The sequence below is a fragment of the Stegostoma tigrinum genome, chromosome 2, assembly GCF_030684315.1.
Source record: "Stegostoma tigrinum isolate sSteTig4 chromosome 2, sSteTig4.hap1, whole genome shotgun sequence".
Classification (NCBI taxonomy): domain Eukaryota; kingdom Metazoa; phylum Chordata; class Chondrichthyes; order Orectolobiformes; family Stegostomatidae; genus Stegostoma; species Stegostoma tigrinum.
In genome coordinates, this window is record NC_081355.1 from 86237178 (window position 1) to 86256954 (window position 19777).

General features: G+C 46.4%; 1 protein-coding gene across 1 annotated transcript in view; it reads right to left on the reverse strand.

Annotated features, from left to right (window-relative positions):
• The window catches only part of vps50 (VPS50 EARP/GARPII complex subunit), a 164963-nt gene extending 149218 nt beyond the window's left edge, over positions 1-15745 (reverse strand). The window contains exons 1-2 of the mRNA XM_048557646.2: positions 15612-15745; positions 9271-9342 (exon numbers count right to left, since the gene is read on the reverse strand). Of these exons, the coding sequence (XP_048413603.2) occupies positions 9271-9342; positions 15612-15644 (105 nt within the window). The 5' untranslated portion in view covers positions 15645-15745. The remainder of the gene's footprint in view (positions 1-9270; positions 9343-15611) is intronic.
• Positions 15746-19777: the final 4032 nt, after the last annotated feature.

A 19777-nucleotide genomic window follows, 5' to 3' on the forward strand; every position in this document is an offset into this window, starting at 1 on the left:
CCCCTCTATTTTTTTCAGAGCGCCCTTCCCCTCCCCTATTTCTGAAGAAGGGCCCCGACCCGAAATGTCAAGCTTTCCTGCTCGGCCTGATGTGTTCATCCAGCTTCACACTGTGTTATCTCACCTCCTTGCCTTCCTGATTTCCTTGAAAAATGCCCCCGCACTCTCTATATTGATTAAGAGGTTTAATTGAACTAAAGTGTCTATAGCTAAATAAAAGATTCTCCTTTATTCTTAACTAGAACCTCAATATCCCTATTCATCCTTCGTTCCTTAAACTGACCAGCCTTATCCTTCATTCTAAAAAGTAATAAAATGCCTCTGAACTCTCGTCATCACTCTTGAATACCTTCAACTTATAAGACATCATTTTACCTGCGAACAGTCTATCCAAACAACTTCTGAAAGTTCTTGTCTCGAACCATTAAAATTTGCCTTCCTCCAATTAAAAACTTTAACTTTTGTGGCAGGCTTATCCTTTTTTTTCCACAATTCTATTAATTTCAATATGGTTATGACGACTAGGCCCAAAGTATTCCCCTTTTACTTCAGTCACTTGCCCTGCCTGATTGCACAAAAGGAGGTCTAGTTTTGCTCCTCTTCTAGCAGGAGCATTCACATACTCAAAGAGAAAATTTTGAGAAGATTTGTACCTCAGGTTGAGGTTCTGGATGTGAGTTTGCTCGCTGAGCTGGAAGGTTAGTTTTCAGATGTTTCGTCACCTTTTTTTTATTTGAAAAAATATACTTTATTCATAGAATGTACCAAAAAATAAAACATTTATACACCTACCCAGTCATGCAAGCCACTCCGGGTCACCCGGGGGTACGTACACCAACTAAAGGAAAAAACAAAAGAGAGAAAAAAAGACAAAGCAAAGAAACCACCCCGGCAGTCGTCACCCCGCACAGTCCCAGTTGGCCCCCTGACCAGTTGGGGAAGGTGCCAGCTGGGCCCAGTTAACAGATAGGGTTCTTTTCCCTTTTCTGGACGAGAGGCCTCATACGGTGGTCTTTCCCCACCGCGCCTTGGCGGCGGCTGCCCCAAGCTTTAGCGTGTCCCTCAGCACGTAGTCCTGGACCTCGGAGTGCGCCAGTCTGCAACACTCAGTCGGGGTCAGTTCTTTCAGCTGGCAGACCAGCAAGTTGGGGGCAGACCAAAGAGCGTCTTTCACCGCATTGATGGTCCTCCAGGCGCAGTTGATGTTGGTCTCGGTGTGCGTCCCCGGAAACAGCCCGTAGAGCATGGAGTCCCGCGTCACGGAGCTGCTCGGGACGAACCTCGACAAATACCAATGCATCCCCCTCCAGACCTCCTGCGCATAGGCACACTCCAGAAGGAGGTGATCGACAGTCTCGTCGCCCCGCAGCCACCGAGGGCAGCGTGCGGTGGTGCAGAGATTCCGGGCATGCATAAAGGATCTCACTGGCAGAGCCCCTCTCACCGCCAGCCAAGCAATGTCCTTGTGCTTGTTTGAAAGCTCTGGCGATGAGGCATTCTGCCAAACGACTTTGGCAGTCTGCGTGGGGAACCACACAACGGGATCAACCCTCTCCTTTTCCCGAAGGGTCCCGAGGATACTACGTGCTGACCACTGCCTGACGGCCCTGTGGTCAAAGGTGTTTCCTTTCAAAAATTTCTCCACGAAGGACAGGTGGTACGGAACGGTCCAACTACTCGGAGCGTTCCGCGGCAACGAGGCCAGGCCCATCATTCGCAACACCGGGGACAGGTAGAACCTCAGTAAGTAGTGACACTTGGTGTTTGCATACTGAGGATCTACGCACAGCTTGATACAGCCGCACACAAAGGTAGCCGTCAGGGCGAGGGTGGCGTTCGGTACGCCCTTTCCCCCATTTTCCAGGTCTTTGTACATGGTGTCCCTGCGGACCCGGTCCATCCTCGACCCCCAAATGAAGTGGAAGATGGCCCGGGTGACCGCAGCGGTGCAGGTCCAGGGAATAGGCCAGGCCTGCGCCACATACAACAGTACCGAAAGCCCTTCGCACCTGACAACCAGGTTCTTACCCGCGATGGAAGGGGACCGGAGCGTCCACCTGCCCAGCTTCTGCTTCAATTTGGCGATACGCTCCTCCCAAGTCTTAGTGCATGCCCCAGCTCCACCAACCAAACACCGAGCACCTTCAGGTAGTCTGTCCTGACGGTGAAGGGGATGAAGGAGCGGTCGTCCCAGTTCCCGAAGAACATGACCTCGCTCTTACCCCTATTGACTTTGGCACCCGAGGCCAGTTCAAACTGGCCGCAGATGTCCAATAGTCTACTCACCGACCGACGATCGGTGCAGAAGACGGCGACATTGTCCATGTACAGGGAGGTCTTGACCTGAAGGCCTCCGCTGCCTGGGATAGTCACACCCTTCAGGCTCATGTCCTTCCTGATGGAGGCGGCAAAGGGCTCCACACAGCACACGAACAAGGTAGGAGAGAGCAGGCAGCCCTGCCTGACTCCAGATCTAACAGGAAAACTGTCTGATTCCCACCCGTTGATCGAGACTGCGCTAACGATGTCGGCGTAGAGCAGCCGGATCCAATTGCGGATGCCCTCCCCAAACCCCAATTTGGAGAGGACGTCCCTCATGTAAGCATGAGAGACCCTGTCGAAGGCCTTCTCCTGGCCCAGGCTGACGAGGCAGGTGTCCACCCGCCTATCCTGTACGTAGGCGACCGTATCCCTGATGAGCGCGAGGCTCTCAGCGATCTTCCTGGCCGGCACAGCACAGGTTTGGTCAGGGTGAATCACTGACTCCAGGACAGACCTGACCCGGTTGGCAATGACCTTGGCCAGGATTTTGTAGTCCACGTTCAAAAGTGAAATGGGACGCCAATTCTTAATTTCTTCCCTCTCCCCCTTCCTCTTGTAAATGAGGGTGATGATGCCCTTCCTCGTGGACTTGCACATTTCCCCTGCCCGAACCGCACTAACGTACACCTCCAGCAGGTCCTGGCCGACCAGGCCCCACAGAGCGGAATACAGCTCGACCGGTAAGCCGTCGCTTCTGGGAGTCCTATTCCTCTCCAAGGACTTGAGGGCTCTGGCCAGCTCGTCCAGGGATATCGGCCGGTCCAGCCACTCCCTCGTGCCGTCGTCTAAGACCTCCGTGATAGACGACAGGAACGACTCGGAGGCCGTGCTGTCCGTGGGCTTCGTGTCGTACAGTCCGGCAAAGAAGGATCTGCTGATCCTCAAAATGTCAGGCCGAGATGACGTCACCGAGCCGTCGTCCTCCTTCAGCCGGCTAAGCACAGAGCTCTCTTTGTGCACCTTCTGAAAGAAGAAACGCGAGCACGTCTCGTCCTGCTCCACGGAGCGGACCCTGGACCGGAAGATTATCCGGGAGGCCTCTGCGGCGAAGAGCGAGGCTTGCTAGCCCCTCACCTCGCGGAGGTCCTCCGTGACATCGACCCCCATCAACTGCAGAAAGAGCAGGTTCTACACCCTTTCCTGGAGTCGCGACAGCTTTCCCCGCCTCTCTCTTGCCTTCTGAACACCCTTGAGGACAAAGAACCTCTTGATGTTCTCCTTCACAGTCTCCCGCCAGTCGCCTGGAGACTCAAAGAGGGGTTTCACGGTTCTCCAACCGGCGTACTCCCTCTTAAGCTCCTCGACGTTCTCTGGGGTCAACAGAGTCGTGTTGAGCTTCCACGTCCCCTTGCCGGCCGGCTGGTCGTCCTGTAAGTGACAGTCGGCCAGCAGGAGGCAGTGGTCAGAGAAGAACACCGGCTCGACGCCGGTGGACCTGACCGAGAACGTCCGTGACACAAACAGGAAGTCTATCCTTGAGCGGATAGACCCGTCTGGCCGCGACCAGGTGTACCTCTGCTGCGCTCCGTCTGCAGGGGTGCTGAAGACGTCGAGCAGCTTGGCGTCCTTCACTGTGCCCATCAGGAATCTGGATGTGACGTCCAGTTGACTCCCCCCACTCGCTGTCCCCACGCCGGATCTTCCATCTGCAATGATGCAGTTGAAGTCTCCGCCTAGGATGACCGGCCTGGACGTAGCCAGCAGGGGTGGAAGCCGCTGCAGGACGGCCAACCGCTCACTCCGTACCGCTGGGGCGTACACGTTCATCAGCCTCAGGGGAGCGTTCCTGTAGGTGCTGTCAGCCACTAGGAGCCGCCCCCCCCACTACCTCCTGAACTTGAGAGATGGTGAAGTTGTGCCCCCGCAGCAGAATAGCCAGGCCCGAGGAGCGACAGTCGTTACCCACCCGACCAGATCCAAGGCCCACAGGTCCAGGCACCAGACCATTTCCCGTACCTGCCGAGGTGCGGTATCCCGCACTCCTGCAGAAACAGGAGGTCCGCCTTGATGGAAGTCGGGTAGGCCAACGTGGACACACATCTCGCGGTTGACTTGATGCTGCGCACATTAACGCTCGCAACTCGTACCCCCATTGTGGGCAGTGACCGCAGTACCCTTCCCAAGTCCAAGGTCCAGCCCCTCCATCTGTCCCTTCATGCCCATTGCCCCGGCTAACTGCTGGAAGCTCTCCGGGCTCAGGAAACCGTCCGTGCTGCCTTCCGGATGGCATCCCCCCATCAGGGGTGCGGAGGCAGGAGGGTCCAGCTCCGGGTCAGGCTGGGGACGCGCTGTTTCCTCCTTCCCGCCTGGAAGTTCCGGGGGGCCCTCCAGTGCTCCAGCGGCACTTGACTGGGTGTCGGAGGGAGCCTCAGGACGCCTCCCGTCACCTGGAAGCGGGGTGCTGCTTTCCTTCCCCCTCGAGACCTTTAACTTCTGCTTCGGGTGGGCCCTCTCCGAATCCTCCTCGTCAGAGGAGCTCTTATAGCACCCCTGTAGCTGCCTCTTCCCGCCGGATGGTTGCGGTTCCTGGGCCCGTCGACGCACCTTCCTCCTCGCCTTCCGCACTGTTGTCCACTCCCCTGGGTCGCCTGTCGCCGCCTCCATTGGCTCCGGGTTGTCCGTGGGGATCGGAACCTGCAGGGGCGCTTTGCTGGCCTCGGGCCCATCCTGCAGGGCTGGGCCCTCCTGCACAGCCTGGCCCTCCTGGACATTAGTGGGGTCCTTGCTGGGCCCTGGTGCCTTCCTCTCCTCCGGAGGGGCTGGCCCCGCATTTCCCCCGCCGGCGACCTGGGCGTAGGTGGTACCCCACCGCGGGCATGCCCTATAGAAGTGGCCCGCTTCCCCGCAAAGGTTGCAGCTTCTCTCTCGTGGGCAATCCTTTGCAAGGTGTCCCTCCTCCCTGCAGTTCCTGCAGATGGTGGCTTTGCAGTCGGCCGCCATGTGACCTGACCTACCACAGGCATGGCAGACTTTAGGTTGCCCTGCATAGGTCAGGTAGCCCCTGCTCCCGTCGATCGCGAAGCTGGACGGTGGGTGTGCGACATTCCCATCTGCGCCCATCCTCAGCGTCACCTTGACCTGCCTCTCACTCGTCCAGATGCCAAAGGGGTCCACGATGTCAGTTAGGCCCCCTTCCACCTTCACGTACCTTCCGAGGAAGGTCAGGACATCAACTGCTGGCACATGCGGGTTGTACATGTGTACAGTCACCATACGGCTCCTCTGCGCTGGCATCACAAACAGCAGGACAGCGGTCAATACAGAGAGTGGGCCCTCACCTCCTTTCTCCTTGAAAACCTCCAGGAAGCGCTCACAAAGCTTGGCACTCCTGAAGGTCACGTCGTAAAAACCTCCTCCGGGGAAATCCTGCAGGCAGTAAATGTCCGCAGCAGCGAACCCACAACAGTCCAACAGGACCCTCTTCACGAAGAAGGTGCGGTCCACAGGTGCACCTTCATCCACCTTCTTTACAGAAACACGGATGGTGTTCCGGACCCCCTGACCTGGGGCACGAGCACTTGCCGCAGCCATCGTTGCAGGTTGGCTGCTCCCCTGAACCAGCGTTAGGCCGAAGCCAGCATTAAGATCCACTGGTCGCAAGGGTGCACAGCCAACCCGACGTCCTCCTTTCACCTCCAAGACAGCACTCTCCTCCTCCCGGCCCACAAGAGAGTGGGTCTTTATTGTGTTCCAGATGTAAGCTGGTTCACTGAGCTGTAAGGTTTGTTCCCAGATGTTTTGTCACCATTCTAGGTAACATCATCAGTGAGCCTCCGACGAAGCGCTGGTGTTATGTCCCGCTTTCTATTTATCTGGTTAGGTTTCCTTGGGTTGGTGATGTCATTTCCTATTCTTTTTCTCAGGGGATGGTAGATTGGCTCCAAATCAATGTGTTTGTTGATGGAGTTCCGGTTGGAATGCCATGCTTCTAGGAATTCTCGTGCGTGTCTCTGTTTGGCTTGTCCTAGGATGGCTGTGTTGTCCCAATCAAAGTGGTGTCCTTCCTCAGCTGTATGTAAGGATACGAGTGATAGTGGGTCATGCCGTTTTGTGGCTAGTTGATGTTCATGTATCCTGGTGGCTAGCTTTCTGCCAGTTTGTCCAATGTAGTGTTTGTCACAGTTCTTGCAAGGTATTTCGTAGATGACGTTTGTTTTGTTTATCGTCTGTATAGGGTCTTGTAAGAAAATTTTCTTGAGCACATTTGACAAATTCTTCACCATCCAAACCTTTAATAATTTGGTAGTCCCAGTCAATGCTTGGAAAACTAAATTATTACAACCTTTACATGCTTACACATATCTAATATCTCCCTCCACATTTGTTTCTTAATTTCTCTCTCACTGTGGTGGGGCCTACAGTATAATCCCATCAAAGTGAGCTTTCCTTTCTGATTCATAGTTTCTACCCATATATTAATTTACGACAATAATGTATTCCTCAATCAAAAATGCCACCGCCCCCTACCCCCCGCTCCTTTCGTGTCTCCTTTTCTATCCTTCCTACCACATCTAAAACCAGGAACATTGACCTGCCAGTCTTGCCCATCTCTCAGCCAAGTTTCAGTCATAGCTACGTCATCTCAATCCCATCTTCTTAAAATTGCCAAGTTCGTCAGGCTTACATGTAAGGCCCCTTGCAATGAAATAAATGCAATTTCATTTTTCAGACTAACTACTAAGTCTGACTCTCTCTTGCCTTTGTTTTTTAATTGGCATGCTCTCCTTACATTCAGAACGTATCCCATCAACCCTTCCATTTAGACTGCAACTTGGAATTCTGCCACTCACCTTCTCTATCAGTCTACAGTCTCCCGTAATAGAATGAGTCTTATCATGTTCAGTTACCTCTCCCTGTGTATTCGCTCCCTCAATCTTACTGATCTTAACCCCTGACTCCTCCTTGGCCTTTTTTAATTGTTGACCTTCTGCTCTGCTTCCCACCCCACTGCCACACTAGTCTAAACCCACCTGAGTAGCACGAGCAAACCTTTCCTGCCAGGATGCTTGTGCCCCCTCCAGTTTCAGTGAAACCCATCCTTCTTGTACAAGTCCCACATGAACAAAAACATTTTTCTGCTTACCCTCAAATATAGCCAATTACACATATTCTAATATTAGGAAAGTCTTGGGCACACGAACAGGAAGTATTTTTGTAAAGGAAGAGGAAATTAAGATCAGCAAAAGAATATTACTTAATTTATATCTAATTGCCAAATAATAAATGGTCCCCTACTTACTTTATACCGAAAACTGTAAATACAAAACTGTTTCACTAAGGACAGACTGAATGGAAACACTCATCTCCTAACGCAAGTACTCAGCAAAATAATTTAGCCAGAAAATTTATGTACAATTTGATAAAACTAATTTGTGACAATATGAAATTTATTTTGTAAAATGTGAGGGTCAACTCATTAGTGAACAAAATTACAATTTCAGAAATCCTCAACATCACAAACTATTTACTAATATAACACATTATTCACATCTAAATTAGCTTCTCATAATTCCCCATCACAGACTCTCTCAGGAATTTGGTAGATTACCACAATTTCAATCATAAACAGGTACTTGGAATATCATAGGCGCTCAATTTGGCAAATAAGAATGAAACATATTTCAATTTATGTACATTTCTACTATACATTAAGGACAATGTGTTTTTAATTTCACCCCTCCCACATTTCAATTGGCTATTCACCCTTGGACTCACTCTCAGTGCACGTCTGCTTGCTTGAATACAAATTACATTCAATTCTTTGTCAATGTGCCAAATCCCAAATCTCAAAGTACCAATGCATTTGCATTAAATTACTGAGTGATAAAACATTTTGTATTATAAATCTCTTGATAAATTTTGGAACCAATGATTCTTAAAACTTTACAACACATTGGAAACCTCAACTAAACACTCAAAAATGGTTTTTCTACTCCCTTGTTCAATAACAAGTTCATCTTCTTGGAGCATAAACCAAAGAGAGAATCTTTGGTGCAGGTGCTTAATATCATGAAAGTTTTAGGTAGACCAAATGAAAAGAATTTTTCCCCCCAATATCTGGAGGGTCAATAATCACGGTGCACAGATTTAAAGCAGAGATGTTGACGAATAATATTTCAATTGGTTCAGATTTGGAACATAGTGCCTGTTCCACTGTTAGATAAACATTAAACAAGTTTTCAAAAAAAGAAATGGATCCATATTTAAAGAAATTAAATTCTTACAAATATGAGGGATTAGCCAGAAGACAGATTAACTGAATTGTTCTTTACAAGAAAGAAAACAATGATGTAAACTATAGGAGGACTGGCCAATTTATCTGCTGTACTACTCAGTCACAGAGACATACAGCACAGAAACAGACGCTTCAGTCCATCTCGTCCATGCCGACTATGTTGCGTATATAAATCTAATCCCATTTGTCAGCATTGGCCAATATACTTCTAAATCCTTCCTATTCATATACCCATCCCGATGACTTTTACATGTTGTAATCGTACCAGCCTCTACCACTTCCTCCAGCAGATCATTCCATACACGCATCACCCGCTGCGTAAAAAAGTTGCTCCTTGGGTCCCTTTTATACCTTTTCACTCTCACCTTAAATCTACGTTTTGGCCACTATATGATTTTATTATTTGTGAACAACTTTATAATATTATAATAAATTCTCTTTATCAGACTTCCCAGTGCTTTCAATCTTATACACGAAATAATCTTTTTCTGCGGGTAGGTTGGAGAAAAGGAAGGGGAATGTTAACATTTTGCTAGGATTGCTCTGAAATGGTTAATCAACTTCAACAGTTTACTGTTCCAGAAAGTAAGGCTTGCGCTTGCAGGTGAAATGGTATTGTTAAAAAAGATTTGGTATAAAATGTAATCAGACAAGAACCAAATAGATACAAAAACACAGAATATTAGGCAGCATTATAAACTTTGACATAATACCTTGCTCGGTATTCGAAAGTTTTCAACTGGAGATTTAGCCTCTGGCACACTTTCTTGGGGGCTTTTCAGGCCCTGTAATTAAAAGGAAAGACAAGTTTCATATTTGAAAAAAATCCATGGCAATTATAAACTGAAGTAGTTATAAACCTTTGAACATGCCAATCTTTACTTTGCAATTTCATATAAAACTATTAAGTCAAAATATACCAGGTTCAAGGCTAAGTTTCAAGAGTTTGTTAAGCCAATAACAGGGTGAAAAGTGTTAGTTGGAGCATGGTTGGTACAGAGGTGCAGCAGAACTGTTGCCAACCATAATCCAAGTAATCAGCACCTGTTTTGCATGCTATATAAATTTGTGCGTTTTTTCTCAGGTTCATTTCTTGTGTGTCAGCCTTGATGAGCTCAGAATAAAGAGCTTCAATTTCACATCTCTTTTTAACAATGTCTCTATTTTGCTCTATTAAACGTTATTTGTAATCCCACAACTTAATCATAATATAGAAATCATACAATAATTCTGAGTTGTCATTTATGGCTAACTTCGTAAATTATATTTACATTTGCATTTCAGAAATACAACATGAACCCTGGCCTTTAAATGTACCTGCATTCCATGCTTGAAATGATTAGTGTGTTGCCCAATTATTTTGCCATTGCATTGTTTATACTGGATTCAAAAAAGAACTTTGAGAAAAAAAGTGTCCCAACATTTAATTCCTGAAATTCTGAAAGAAGAACTGCCCTAATATTGATCCGAAAAAAGTACCATGCAACTGGGTAACGCAATGGGTTAGATTCTGGTCCTTCATCTCTGGAACACAAGTTAAAATTCAACACAAATTGACAACACAAATGTCTCCTCTACTCATTTCAAATTACATGGGCCTGCAGGACTGTAAAAGACTGCAACAAAACAATTCAGCATTAGTAGGGACTTTCGCAGAATGTCTGTATGTGGAATGGAAACAAACATTCTAATGTACACTCAGGACTATTGATATCAGGACTAAGGAATGCAAATGGGAGATTTGTCCATGTCTGTGCTAAATCTAATCTGTGAATGCTTGGTGGTAATGCCTTGTGCCCAAATTACAAGACTTTCAATCACTAAAACTACAATCAGTTGACAAGTTTAGAATCAACAGTCTTCCCCTCTTGTTGTGTTTTTATATTTACTCATTACGTCTGTTGAGCATAACAATACATGACACAGGAGCAGACGGAGGCCATTCAGTCCATCAAATCTGTTCTAACATTCAATGAGATCATGGTTGATCTGATCATCCTTAACTCCACATTTCTGCTTTTCCCTGTAATGCTTGATACCCTTACTGATCAAAAATCTAATGGTGCTAAGGTGTGCAATAACATCTTTGAACAGAATGATTAGGGAAAAAAAAACTACAAGTCCATTTATCTCAGTTTTGAATGTACTTAACAAGCCAACCTCAACAGCTCCGGCGTGAGGAATTCCACACGTTCACTACCCAAAATAAGAAATTCCTCCCCATCTCTGTGCAACTCCTTACTCTGAGACATGAACTAAAATCAAGCAAGGTTCTTGGTAGTAATCTACCGGTTACAAAATCCCAATTTATTCAGTTACCTTCTTCAAGGATAGGAAACGGTCACTCCGATTTCAATGGTGCATGATGTCTCCAATCCCGTACCATACTGAATTAAGCCAAACATAGTTACAGGAAAAGCATAGTTACAAGGAGGAGTGCTAGCCGGTGATGTTCAACTATCTTCTCAGAGAAATAAATGTCACCTTACCACCATTGGCTGCATTCGGAAAACATTTCACTGACAGCACGTAGATCTACAAGTTCATGGCAGCATATCCATCAATTGTCAGCACAATGTAACAATTCTTTAAATACTTTAAGAAACAAATTTGTGCATAAATGATTTGTACCACACCCATTCTCAAATACTGGGCACATTTTTCTTGAGGGAACAGAATGCATAGCGTAAAGCAAATAGAGAATGCTAGCAAAGGTACATTGAAAAACCCTAAAAATAGAAAATGTAGAATTATTTCAGGGCAAACTCAATTCAAATTTCAATAATATTGCACACAAATTCACAGTTCCCAATGGGGGCAAAGATGCATCTTGTACAAGGAAAACACTTAGTCATAGCATCTGTGATATACTAAGACCAAAAATACATTTATCACTATCACTTCAAATGGCAAGATTTGCAATTGAAACACTTGAATATATAAGTACACATAAATTATTGTTTCACATTTTGAACCGTAAGCCAGAGTTTTATCAAACAGAAATGTTACGCTCCAAACCATTTCCCCCTTCCCAAACACACACATCTGCACTAAAACAAAGACAGTGACTCAGTGATAATAAAATGTGAGGCTGGATGAACACAGCAGGCCCAGCAGCATCTCAGGAGCACCGAGTGCTCCTGAGATGCTGCTGGGCCTGCTGTGTTCATCCAGGCCCACATTTTATTATCTTGGATTCTCCAGCATCTGCAGTTCCCATTATCACAGTGGCTCAGTAGTTAGCACTGCTGCCTCACAGCGCCAAGGACCCAGGTTCGATTCCACCCTTGGATAATTGTCTATGTGGAGGTTGCGCACTCTCCCCATGTCTGCATGGGTTTCCTCCACGTGCTCTGGTTTCCTCCCACAGTCCAAAAATATGCAGGTAGGTGAATAGGCCATGCTAAATTGCGCGTTGTGTTCAGGGATGCGTATCTTAGGTGGGTTATGGGGGATAGGTGAGAGACTCCAAGTGTCAGTGTGAACTTGTTAAGCCAAAGGGCCTGTTTCCACACGGTAGGGATTCTACGATTCAGTCTATGAAATTGTTTTTACAAAAGCCATCACCACCCAAGTTACACATGCAGCCGCTCAGCCACCCTGGCTTGGAAATATATGGCTGTTGTTTTGCATTCCTAAGGAAAGAATTCTAGGATTTCGATCCTAAGTGCATTGTGGGTCAATCTACAGTACGTGGACTGCAGTGGTTCAAAAAGGCAGCTGACAACCACCTTTTCAAGGGCAATTGGGGATGGGCGATAAATGCTGGCCAGCCAGCGATGCCTAGGTCCCACAAATGAATTTTTTTTTTTAAGAAGTCCACAAGCTTCTGAGCCACCTGACCTGTGCTCTTGGACACAGATATAGGCTGAGCCCCTTGCCCCAGGGCACAGATACATCCTAAGCCTTGCATGGTCAGGAAGGAGAAATCACATCTAGATTGTTTGGAGAATTTGGAGGCAACATGGGAATTCAGTGCAAAGGAGACAAAGTGCTTTTTGCCTGTTTTTGTTTTCGTTCATTGTAAGGTGATTTTTTTTTAAACTGATCACGTGAAGCCCTAGATCAGGGTCCCAACACAAAACAAAGAGTAATATCACATAAATTCTGTGATGGCTACTAAATTCACTATCAATTATGGGTTACTTTCAGATTGACAGAAAATAGGAGAAACATGTACTGGTTAGGCACAAAGAAGAAGAAGGTTCTACTGAGGGAATATGGAAGCTACGGGTGAAATTCAAAAGCAGAATCCAAAAAGGTAATAATCTCCAGATGACTAACACAACACAAGCAAATTGTGACGTGGAGGTGCCAGTGTTGGGGCTGGACTGGGGTGGACAAGGTCAAAAGTCACACGGCTTCAGGTTAAAGACCAACAGGTTTATTTGAAATCACAAGCTTTGGAAGCACTGCCCCTTCATCAAATAAAGTACAGAACGGATCCAGGCACAGACGTTATAACCAAAGAGATCATAGGATCATTCAAATGATGTTAGTCGAGTGTCAAAAGGCCCAATAACAGGTCTCTACAAATGATCAAGAGTGTCAGACAGTGTGAGTAAAGTATCAACACCTGAATAACAAGTGAAAGGGATAGCCTTTAATCTGATTAATTGAAGCAGACAGATAATTAGAAAAAAAGAATAAAGTGGTGCTGGAGACAAACCAAATGACTGAAATAACATAGACCAAAAAGAGAAGTTGCTGGGCAAGCTCAGCAGGTCTGGCAGAACTGAGGGAGGGTCACTGGACCCAAAATGTTAACTCTTGATTATTTTTCTTCACAGATGTTGCCAGACCTGCTGAGCTTTTCCAACAACTTCTGCTTTTGTTCCCAGTTTCCCACACCTGCAATTCCTTTGGATTTTATTTGACTGGAATATCTTGCTAAGGAAAAGCAAATTAGCACAGGATCAGCAAGTTTAAAGAGGTAAACGCTCGTCTCAAAGATTGCCGAGAGAGCAACGGGTTCAAATTCTTCAGACATTGGCACCAGTTCTGGAGGAGAAGGAAACTGTTCCAATGGGATGGACTCTACTTGAATCATGCTGGAACCAAAGTCCTGGCAAGTAAAATAGCAATGGCTTCAAAATAAATAGTGGTGAAGTAAGTTCAATTGCATGGAAAATTAGAGGAAAAATTCAAGCAGTGGGGGAGGGTTCAGCAGATGAGATTTAAGTTTCCAGAACAAGTACTCGGACAGAGTACGGACAAGGGTCAAATATCTAACTTCAAATACTGCAAATAAAGGGAACAACTACAAGGAGGGGGTCAGTCAATGCAGGACTGACAGTGCAATACAAAAATGCACGTAGTATACGGAACAAGGTTTAAAAAAAAGTATATATAAATGAAGAGAATAGAGAAAGTAAATTTTGGCCTCCTATAAGACCAAGATGATGAGGTAATAATGGGAAACTCAAATGGCAGAGGCACAAAACCAATATTTTGTCTCCGTTTTCACAGCAGAAGATAATAATTTTTTCTCTAAAAATCCATTTACTACGGAGAAACTTGGTGAAATTACTATAACTAGGAGAAGGTACTAAGCAAGCTGATGGGATGAAAGGCAGATAAGTCCCCAGGACATGATGACCTGCACCCTCAGGGGTGGGAGCAAAGATAGTAGATGCATTAGTTATGATTTTCCAAAACTCCCTGAATTTGGGAAAGGTACCAGTGGATTGAAAAGATGCTAGTGTGATATCCTCATTCAAAAAAAAGTAATGGGGAGAATGTGGCAAGGAAAATAGGCCTGAATCTGGCCGATGGAGTTTTATGTGGATAAGTGCAACGTTGTCCACTTTGGCCAGAAAAAGAGAATGGTATTTTATAATTTAAATGGGAAGCAGATTCAAAGTGTGTCAGCGCGTAGGGATCTGGGCATCTTTGTACCTAAATTTCAGAAAATAGATATGCAGGTGCAGTATATCACAAGAAGGGGAAAAGGAATCCTGGCAAAAGGGCTCGAATATAAAAGAAAAGTAGTCTTGTTTCATTATATAAGGCATTGGTGAGTCCATATCTGGAGTATTGAATCCAGTTCTGGCATCCTTGAGGAAGGATGTCATGACACTGGAAGCAATTCAGAGGAGTATTACAAAGTTAATTCCAGTGATGAAAGAGCTGTCATACATGGGGCAGTTGAATAGCTTGGGCTTGGACTCGGACTTACTGGAATTCAGAATAATAAGGGGGGAAATCTAACTGAGGTATATAAAATGCTAAAAGGATTGTTAACGTGAATGTGGATCAAACATTCTCCCTTGTTGTACAGCTTCAAATAAAACAGCACAGATAATAGAGTGACAGGGATAGATTCAAAACTGAGATGAGGAGAAACCATTTCTCTCAAAGGGTTTTGAATCAACAGATCTCATTGTTCCAGAGTGCAGTGGTGGCAGGTCTCAATCAACAGCTTCAAGAAAGAAATAGATATGTTTCTCATATAAAGTGGAATAAAGGGCTATGGGGAGCAAGCAGAAGACCAGTGTAAGATTAGGCACGATTATGAAATATTTCAAAGTGGGCTTGAAAACCCATTTGCCTATTCCTGCTCCTAGTTCCTATGCACCAATGCAAACGAGCTGGTCACGCAGTTTGAAATGAGCAGGTACAATTTTGTGGGTATCATAAAGACGGGGCAGTAAAAGGTTCTGGGCTGGGAACCAATTGTCTAAGGGTGCATATAAAATTGAAAGAACCGGCAAATGGACAAAACAGGTAGGATTATGAAACAGCTTCCCCACCATAGATCACAGATACAGATGCAAAGCACCAAACCACTGTCCCGGGGCCACAGAGGCAGGCGGGGCGCCCCCCACTACCGCCCCGTGGGCGCAGGGGCAGGTAGGTCACGCCCAACACCCCAGGGCACAAGGACAGGCAGGACACCCCCACTGCCCCGGGGAACAGGGACAGTCGGAGACTTGCAATGCCCCAGGTTCTTGTTCATTTAAACCTGTCGTCAGGCGCTCCTTCATCCTTAGGCCCTGTAATAACCTCACACTGTAATATCCATAGAGACAATCCGGAACATTTGCACTGTTACCTGGCGGGCCATCAGAGATTTTATCTTCTGCATGTCTCAGTCTGTATCCCGGCTCCAGGCCCAGCCTCAATGCCCAAACTCCAAAAACCTCCTGTCAGCTCCAGCCATCTCCAGGTCACGTGATGTCACGCACGCACTGCACCCTGGGACATGGAGTCCTGAAACGGCCGCGCCGCCGCATTGTTCTCGCCAGCTGAACTACATTTCCCAGAGTTCGCACGGTGGGTTCACCCTTCCTCTGGGTGGCTTCAAGCCTTGCATTCCTTAAAGAAATAATTATTCCGAATGTTTACTGCCTCATAGTTTGGACTAATTGAAATTTAATGGTTGTTTCCAAATTGTCACTGTAGAGAACTCTCTTAGTGTTCCCAGGCAGCTATCAGAGAAAGAGATGATCTGGAACATGAACCAGAGCTGCAGCTGTCTGCTTCTGAATGTATCAGAGATAATGGAAACTGCAGATGCTGGAGAATCGAAGATAACAAAGTGTGGGGCTGGATGAACACAGCAGGCCAAGCGGATGTAGGGTCTAGGCTCGAAATGTCAGCTTTTGAATTCCTAAGATGCTGCTTGGCGTGCTGTGTTCATCCAGCCCCACACTTTGCTTCTTAATGTTGGTTGGATTTCAATCCTGTGCTCCTGGTCGATTTTGTACCGTGTGGTTGGAGTTCGAGTTGAGGAGAAATCAAGGTCAAAATGTGTCTTTAGGCTTAGACTTCAAAGTAACACGATTTATTATCCATCTATACTAAGTATTTAAAACTGTGATGTGTAATCATCTATCTGATTAATCTGATCTTCTATCTACTTTCAAATACTAATCTATCACCTTAGTGTGTTCATGTTATTCAAAAAGGGACAGACGCATAAAAAGGTAACTAAGCCAGTTAGCTTAACACCTGTTATTGGGCAAATATCAAAATCTTGTAAAGGTATAATCGCAGAACATTTGGAAATACATATCATAACCAGACAAAGTCAACATGACTGTATGAAGCAGAAATCACGCCTTGCAATTTTCGTAGAATTCTTCGAGGAGTCTAGAAGCAGAATAGGCCGACATGAACCCGTAGGTGTCATAGAGATCTCTAACACAGTAAAACATCCTTCAGCCCATTAAGTCTACACCTTTCAAAAGCAGCCACTTAATTATTCTAATCCAATTGTCCAGCACTTAGAACTAAAATTAGGTTTTGAATTAACTGCACAGAGGCCAATATCCCATCACCAAGTCACCCTTTATAAACATGAGCACAGTACATGCTCTGACCAGCCAGCTCAGAGCCTGTTCCTCGAATGAGGAGACTCTCAGAATCTCCTGCCCATATTGGTCAGCCAGGGCTTCCTGACTGGCCCAATCAAGGATCTCATAGTCAATGAGATCCTCCTGGCCCTCATCCTAATCACTACAGGTTTATTGTCACATGTACTGTCATGACTGCAATGAAAAGTTTACAAAATTGGGTCTTACAGCGCCATCTTGGTTACAAAGGTACCTAGGTACAGGATCTTAGGAATAAATTAGAAAAAAAATGAAGAAATAAAATGTCCAGCATTACAATCCCCCAGACCAAGGGATCTTGCCTTCAGACTAGCTTGGGCTTTGCCTCCAGTCCACGCCAGACTTAGCCTGGAGCTGCTTGTTCCCTCTGCTGCCTCAGATACTGGGGGTCCTCGCTTTCTGCTACATTGAGATCACTCGCACTGCGATGACTCGACTCCACCGCGCTGGGCTCACTATCCTCCATGCAGATCTCCCCTGCAGTTCACAAATTCACTCTCCACAAAATGAAAGTAGATTAAAGTAAGAAAGAAACCAGTGAAAGAAGAGTAAAAAAATTAAAAGTGGACGGAGCCACACACTGCGCTGTTATTTTGCCACCATCTGACACGTTCCATACCTTTTGTTACATATGAAAGTGGGGGTGCTGTCCCTTTAAGGGAGCTGGTTAAGTGACTTGAAGGGTCAGAGCGTAGCTCCAGTCTGCTACCAGCTGTGGAAATGTGAGCATTGTCAATAAAATGTACCTGTTCAGATTTAGCATTTATCCACCTGGTATTTTAATCCTGGCTCCAAAGGAAGCATTAAGCATTAAGGGAGGAGGTGTGGGGGCAAGTGTAGCATCTTCAGATGAGGTGGTAGGTAGGAAATGGAGGTGCAGCTTGGGGTGGGAGGAAGGGATGGGTGAGAGGAAGAACAGGTTAGGGAAGCAGAGACAGGCTGGGCTGGTTTTGTGATGCAGTCGGGGGAGGGGAAGAACTGGGCTGGTTTTGGGATGCAGTGGGGGAAGGGGAGATTTTGAAGCTTGTGAAGTCCACATTGATACCATTGGACTGCAGGGTTCCCAAGTGGAATATGAGTTGCTGTTCCTGTAACCTTCGGGTGGCATCATTGTGGCACTGCAGGAGGCCCATGATGGACATGTCGTCTGAGGAATGGGAGGGGGAGTTGCTTGTTGCGAATCAAGTGGAGGTGTTCTGCAGAGCGGTCCCCAAGCCTCTGCTTGGTTTCCCCAATGTAGAGGAAGCCACAGCGGGTGCAATGGATACAATATACCACATTGGCAGATGTGCAGGTGAACCTCTGCTTAATATGGAAGGTCATCTTGGGGCCTGGGATAGGGGTGAGGGAGGAGGTGTGAGGGCAAGTGTAGCACTTCCTACGGTTGCAGGGGAAGGTGTCGGGTGTGGTGGGGTTGGAGGGGAGTGTGGACCAGACAAGGGAGTCGCGGAGAGAGTGGTCTCTCTGGGAGGCAGACAAGGGTGGGGATGGAAAAATAGCTTGGGTGATGGGGTCGGATTGTAGATGGCGGAAGTGTCGGAGGATGATACGTTATATCCGGAGGTTGGTGGGGTGGTATGTGATGACTCAGGCTGATGGCTAAAGGAGACAGTACACAGTCAGGAGATATGGAGTCATCGCAATCACAGGGAACTTGTACTGAGGGTGACACCAGGGAGGAATGGTATGCTATCATAGCCGGTGAGGGAGTGGCCAACATGGGAGTGTTCACTGCGGGTACTCAGGCTCCAAACTACTAGACTATTTCCACTGGCGGGGAAACAAAATGGTGGGTCAATCTGGAGTGATGGAACCATTTACTCGAGAGTCAAAAAATTGGATTTATACACAGAATACTTTAATTCGTTCATAAAGGTGAACAAAGTGGCTGAAGACATCGTGATACCAGTTTTCTTAAGTACCATTAGGAGCAAGAGTTTTGCCATTCTTAGGAGCCTGGTGCAGTTGGTGAAACCACAGAGGAGACATTCCAAGAACTGTGCCAAGTGTTAGGAAATTAACGCACACCCAAGCCTCTGATGATTGTGGAACTTTTCCACTTTTACAAACTTGTACAGCATGAAAAAGAGTCCATAGCCCAATTTGTGGCCACTTGGGGGTTAGCAGAACACAGCAAATTTGGAGGATTCCTCCAACCTGCCTTATGGGACTGCGATAGTAGGAACTGCAGATGCTGGAGAATCTGAGGTAACAAGGTGTAGAGCTGGATGAACACAGCAGGCCAAGAAGCATCAGAAGAGCAGAAAAGCTGTTACAGAGTTAGTAGGAACTGCCGATGCTGGAAAATCCAGGATAACAAGGTATAGAGCTGGATGAACACAGCAGGCCAAGCAGCATCCAAGGACCAGGAAAGCTGACATTTCGGGTCTAGACCCAAAACATCAGCTTTCCTGCTTCTCTGATGCTGCTTGGCCTACTGTGTTCATCCAGCTCTACACCTTGTTATCTCTTCTGCCTTATGGGATCATTTTGTTTGTGACCTCCAATATAAAGCTATCGACGGAAGCTACTAACAAGGAGAGACCTGGATTTCAAGGCAGTTTTCAAAATTGCTTCTTCAATGGAGTTAGCTGGCAACGAAACAAACCAATTAGCTCACAATGTCCAGGTGCATTAAGTAGTGGAAAGTCAGCAGAGGGTAGTACCAAACATAGAATTTCACCGATGTGGCAAGAGTGACTACAAGTAGTCAAAATGTTGCACTCAGGAAGCTCAGAGTCTTAGATGTAAGTGAGTAGATTATATTGCCTGAAATTGCCAGGTACTGGATGTGAGGTTGCTCGCTGAGCTGGAAGGTTAGTTTTCAGACATTTCGTCACCATTCTAGGTAACATCATCAGTGAGCCTCCGACGAAGCACTGGT